The following is a 6000-nucleotide window of genomic DNA, read 5'->3' as shown; positions in this document are numbered from 1 at the left end:
CACTCACGCACAGGCTCTGAGTCCCGCCCACGTGGACGATAGCCCCTGGGGACTCTAGGTTATGGCCCACGTGGAAGTAAGGAAATGGGGGTCCCCTAGAGAGAGAGCTTTGGTGGCCTTTGGCTTTCCTTAGCTAAAAAATAAAGAGGTCTGGGAGTGGGGAGGCGGAGGGAGAGGGAGGAGGAATAGAAAAGGTCTCGCGCACACGCACCCTTGTCCTCTTGAACTGAATCTTGCCGTTTTCAGCAGTGTGCTCTAGAGATGGTCTGATGTCCACCATGACCCCACCCTTTAAAGCCAAGGTCTTTATTAAATATAAACTAAAGAACAGGACCGTCACATCTTCCGTCTGCAAAATGGACGCAAGGGGGTCACTTGCTCAAGATGGCGCTAGGAGATCATCCACAGGATGATCCAGTGGGATCCTGTGCCATTTTGGAGGTGGTACTGCCACCAAGCCAGCCCCTGAGAGAAGCAAGGGGAGTGGAGGTGATCCTGTGACGACGGTCAGTCATCAGTGGCTCGCTGTAGACCCCAAATGTTCTCATCTTAGTGAGACGTCCACTGACCCCTGCTCTTCTGAACGGCTGCACTTGACCCTAGATAAGATACAATCAGACCAGGGAACATTCGAGTCTGTTGCTCTGGGCAATTTGGTTTTAAATTTTATTTTTCATGTACAGTTTCAGATTATACAAAACATAGAAAATGGACTATTCAAAAGGCACAGTAAGCAGAAAGTCTCTAACTACCCTAAATTCACACCTGTCCCCAAACCAAGCTTTGTCAGTAACCTCCCGGCCTTTCCCCAGAATCTCCCGGTCACCAGCGCCTTCCCCTGCACGCAATGGTCCGACTTGCTATTTGTGAGTAGCCTGTAAATCATTAGCGAGTTTAGTAATTCACTCCCCACCAGGCTGATTTTGCGTGCTCCGGCCCCCACGGAGGCTGCGCATTTAGTGTGTTTCCGGTGGGGCTTGGGCTGCAGGTGTCCCCACGGCCAGTTAACACAGGGCATCCTTGGGTCAGCCTGGCCACGGGAGGCGTGCACAGGCCCAGAACCCAGGCAGAGCGGGAGCAGGGCCGTCTCATTCTCCTGTGTTCAGACGTGCACGGCGTCCACGCAGAGCGACACGCCAAGCATGCTCCAGACTCATTTGAACAGAGACCCGAAATAATTTTAATGCAAATAACAAGTTAGTCTGTCCCCATCACATGCCCCCATGAAAGAATTACAGTACTTTATAAAAATGTCGTAAGATGCGCAAACTACAGTTCCTTCAAACACAGTCATAGATTTGGTCCTAATACTTGCTTCTTGGATGTCCTAGCTAAGTTTTTGTTGTTCTTGAGCAAATGACAGCGAGCACCGGGTGGGGGCTGCTTCTACCTGCGGGAGGATGGCTGGCAGCCCCAGCTGGCTCCCCAACGTCCCTCGCACGCCTCACGACAGTCGGTCTCACAGGTGGATGTGCACACTGGAGCGCTGGACCTGGTGGCTGCCCGCTGGGGAAACCCGGGGCTGCTCCAGATGGCGTGTGACAGATCTCTGTGGCCCCCAAGTTCTTTTGTGGAGGGATTCATGCCTTGCATGGGGGTTGGGCTGTCCACACCTCTGGTTCTAAGGCATTTTGTTTGTTTCTTTTGTGGCTATCAGAAAATTCTAGAAAAGCCACGTGGGGAGAAAGCGTGGAGGAGGGAGCCCTAGACCCCGCTTCACTTGCCCACAGTAAGCCTGAGGAGTTTTCCATGGGGTGAGGTGACCGTTAGTCCTGTCTCTGGCCCCATGTCCCTGGGCTGGTGGCCTCCCCACAGGCAGCGGGTCCTGTTTCAGAGTCAGCAAACTCCACAAGGGGGTCTGATTGCCTCTGTGCTCTCAGAGCCTCATCCAGTGCCTGGAGCATGGAAAACACTTAATACTATTTGTGGAAAACCAATGAATGAATGAGGAGGCGCTGTTCTGCACTGAAGAGGGGTCCATGGTGACCCTGGAACTACTCCGCCAGACGTCTCCCTGGCTCCACTGCAGCCGAGCTGATGGCAGACCACGCCGTCAGGAGCAGAAGCGTTTAACTAGCCCGAGGTCCCAGGCACCATCCCAGGGTCACCTCCCTGGCCTGATGCTGAGGTACACAGACGGGCTGTCCTGCGTATTTCCCAGGCCTCCGGATGGCGCGGCTCCACCCCGCATCCGTGCCTCTGGACACTCCAAGTCGCATGGGGTGCTCGTTCACCCAGACCCTGATGCCCAGGAAAGCTTAAAAACTACGTGGGGGATGCGCCTCTGCCTCGTTGACAGGCACTGCCCGAGAAGCCCCGGAGCGTTTAGAGACAGGCGGGCACCAGCCTGCCTCCCGCCCCTGGGCCCGTTTTGAATCCTCGGTGGTGTCTGCAGCTCCACCACGGATGGCTTGTAATTAGTGCTCCTAACTGGTTTCTAGAACCACGATCCCTGTGGGGAAGCAGGTTGTCTGGACAGGGTGTTCCCTGCACCTGCCACGCGGCAAGCACGCCCTCATTTATGTGGATGAATGAAGGACCAAATGGTGGCAGGGCCTCTGAGCCCTAGGATAGGGGTCCACGGAGGCTAGCCAGCCTTAGAATGCAGGGCAGGAAGGGAGAGGCCTTCCGAGGGAGGCTGGGGAGGAGGCTGCACAGCTTCTGGAGGTGTCGGTGGCCTGGGAGTGGAGCTCTGTGGCCCAGATGTAAACAGTTGTGGAAGAGAGTGACCAAGAGCTGGTGGAGGCTGAGGCCCGGCCTGCAGCGGGGCCGTCGGGACGCGACCAGGCTACTGACATGTCCAAGGCAGCTCTCCACCGGCTCTGGGATGGACGTCCCCACTCTAGCCTATCTAAGCATCTTTGTGGGAGCTTTCTAGAAATGCAGATTCCCAGGCCTGACCGCTGACTGCTGACTCCACGGGCGGGGGATGGATCAACAGCCTGCACTTGCAGACGCTCTAAGGAACTTCTTGCAGAGATTCTCTGCCTAAGTCTGACACCCAGTTAAGGATCACTGTCCCTGAAGCAAGCAGAGGTGCTATCAGCAAATCTGGGCTGCGACCCGGTGCGCTGCAGGGGGCTGGGCCTGGTTCACCTATGGACAGAACACCAGCGTGGGGACGCTGGTTTCCCGCGCAGAGCTTGGGCCCAACACTGAGGACACAGTCGCCCCTCACCTGAGCCCCTGCTCAGCCCTCCTGGAAGGAAGCTGGGAGGAGCCCAGCCGCCCCTGAGGAAGCAGGGCCCGGGGCTCCCTCTCTCCCTCCCTGGCCACACCCCACCCCGCCCCGTTGAGGAACACCCGCCCGCGTCTCCTGGGTGTCCGCGGCTGGATTTGGCCTTTGTCTTGCTTGGCGTTCGGGTGGGCAGCAGTTCTGAATGCCAGCCGGAATGCCAGTCTGTTCTCTCATCCCAAGAATGCAAAAACGCTTCTCTCTCTCTCTCTTTTTTTTTCTTTTTTGGCTTTTAAAGGAAACAATATGTTTGCTAGAAAAACCACAAAAAAATGATTATATACAAAACGGTTATCTGAGTGTGGATTCTGCACCGCAGGGAACGACGGCGCCGGGAGTCTACTTGCGCTTCCTCAGTATCAGGTACATGAGGCCACTGACGAAGGTGAAGGCGAAGGCCACCCAGGCCAGGATGAAGGCGTAGCCGTACCTGCCCTCCGACGTCAGGGAATAGAACTCTGGGTTGCTGTGGTGAAGGTCCTGGCGCCGGTCTGTGTAAATGGCAGCCGCGATCATCACACATAGACCTGCCGGGAAGAAAGTCAGGGCTCCAATAAACCATGGGAGCTGTGGGCAATGGCCAGGGCCACAGTGTTATTCATAGGAGGTACTGAGCCCAGGGGAACTTTGCCACAGAGCCACACCCCTGGCCCTTTTTATTTTTTATTTTAAGATGGTATTGCTAAGTTGCCGAGGCCGGCCTCAAACTTGCAATCCTCCTGCCTCGGCCTCCTGAATCACTGGGACTACAGGTGTGTGCCACCACTCCTGGCTCACAGCAGAATATTACCACCTACCCTAAAGCCACACTGCTTCCCACTCTTACTAGCCGAACCCTGTTTGGTGTGGGCAGCCAAGTACCCGGTCCAGAGGACACATCACTCTTGGTTTAAGCCAGGGGTCAGCAAACTTGTCCTGTAAAGGGCCAGGCAGTAAATAGTTTAGGCTCTCAAGGGCTAGAGTCACAACTACTCAACTCTGGCTGCCATCATGCTCCAGCCAGAGATAGCACATAAACAAACGGGAATGGCTGTGTTCCAATAAAACTTTATTTACACAAACACGTGGCAGGCCAGATTTTGCCCATTGGCCACAGTTTGCCACCCTTGTTTACTAGTTAAAGTTTATGGACACAACTGTATGTAACCCTAGTTCTGGCCACAGAAAATTCTTCAGTGAAAAATATTAGCCAAGGAAAAGAGATCAAGGAGGAGAAAGCATTTGTAATTGTTTTCTTTCTCCCCTGCTTACAGCTTTAGATACTATTTGATCAGGATGAAATGTCTGGAGTTACAGTAGCCCTTTTGGGGTCATGAAGAGGTTGTCACTGACAGGCTGAAGAAGACAGACTAGAAGGATGGGAAGAGTTGGGGTGCTTGATGCTGACTAGCCACCAAACCAGCTCTGGCACGTTCAACCTCCAGGCTACTTATTATGTAAAACCAGTAACTATCTTTATGGTTAAAGTCATTGATAATTGGATTTTCTCTCAGGGACAGTCAAAGTATCATAGCTGAACACTTGATAACATTCACAGAGGTTAGTGCCAACGTGAAGCAAAGCACACTGATTTTCCTTGGGACCCTAGCCCTCGTCCAGCCAGGCTGTTTGTGTGGGGCTGTCCATCCAGGGGCCCAGAACTCCCGTGGGCAGCTTATGACAACAAATGGTGATGCCGTAGTGTGGACTTCTTCATCGACTCTCCGTCTTGCTATTCATAGGTATAAAAAGTGCTCTGAGAACCCACCTTCTCCAAGTCCTTCCGGGCCTGGGACGGCGACTTGGTCATCTCTTACCTCCAGCAGCCTGCCTAGGCTTGGCCCAAGGTGGGCCCTTCTGCCACCAACCCTAAAACCTGCTGACGGCTTCCCACCAGCGTAGGACAAAGACCCCAAGTCCTGCTCATGGCCTACAAGACCGCATGGGGTGGCGTCCCCCTGCCCCTCTGGCCCACCTCCCACCACAGCCCATCACCACTGGCCGGCCCTTGGCCCTTCCATCCCAGGGCGTCAGCCACGCCGTCCCCAGCCAGGCACAGTGTTTCCTCTTGGCTGCAAAAAGACAGCACATGGGTGACAGCAGCTCCTGCCCCCCACGGACCCCCGCTCAGCTCTGTGCCCTCGGGATGCCTTCCCCCACCCCTGACGAGGCCCAGGCTCCCAAGTGCAAATGTGCCCGAGCCCCCCGGGCGGCCGCCCTCCCGCGCCTCACTTACAGGACATGAGCTGGATGATGGAGGTCAGCACGAACCTCTCTCCCTGCTTCAGGCGGAAGAGCTGCAGCAGGAAGATGAGGAAGGCGATGCAGCAGAGGATGGTGGACAGGATCATGGTGGCCTGCACCGCCTGCAGCGTCGAGTAGCCTGTGGACAGAGGCGCAGGGCTAAGGACCGCGGCCTCCAGTCACCAAGGGAGCTGCAGAGCGGCCGGACAGGCTGCGGCCGGGCCTCTGGGCACCCGGGCGGCAAGGAGCCTTCCCCACCCCGCCCGGGCGGCTGCGCATGCGCACTCGTAAGGAGGGCCCCACGCCCTGATCTGGAAGGTGGAGTAAGCCCTGTTCTGCCCCCGGGGCTGGGGCACGGCTCCCCCGTGCACGGCTCACGGGGCCTTAAAAAGCAGTCGCCCACCTCACCCCAGAAGAGCCCACCCAAGAGGCCAGGATGGGGCCTGCGGAGGCCCCACACATCCTGTGCAGCAGCTTCTGAAAGTGCTCTGAGGACCCCATAGTACCCTGAAGGCATATGTAAGGGGACAGCATTATGATCC

General features: G+C 56.0%; 1 protein-coding gene across 2 annotated transcripts in view; it reads right to left on the bottom strand.

Moving 5' to 3' along the window:
* Window positions 1-635: 635 nt before the first annotated feature.
* The window catches only part of Emp2 (epithelial membrane protein 2), a 33924-nt gene continuing 28559 nt past the window's right edge, over window positions 636-6000 (bottom strand). For both annotated transcript variants that reach the window (XM_047533123.1, XM_047533124.1), the window contains exons 4-5: window positions 5451-5597; window positions 636-3762 (exon numbers count right to left, since the gene is read on the bottom strand). In XM_047533123.1, coding sequence (XP_047389079.1) covers window positions 3575-3762; window positions 5451-5597 — 335 coding nt within the window. In that variant the 3' untranslated portion in view covers window positions 636-3574. The remainder of the gene's footprint in view (window positions 3763-5450; window positions 5598-6000) is intronic.

This window comes from Sciurus carolinensis, chromosome 18 (assembly GCF_902686445.1).
Source record: "Sciurus carolinensis chromosome 18, mSciCar1.2, whole genome shotgun sequence".
Lineage (NCBI taxonomy): Eukaryota > Metazoa > Chordata > Mammalia > Rodentia > Sciuridae > Sciurus > Sciurus carolinensis.
The sequence above is the reverse complement of the archived record's forward strand: the minus strand, read 5'-3'. Positions and strand labels throughout refer to the sequence as shown.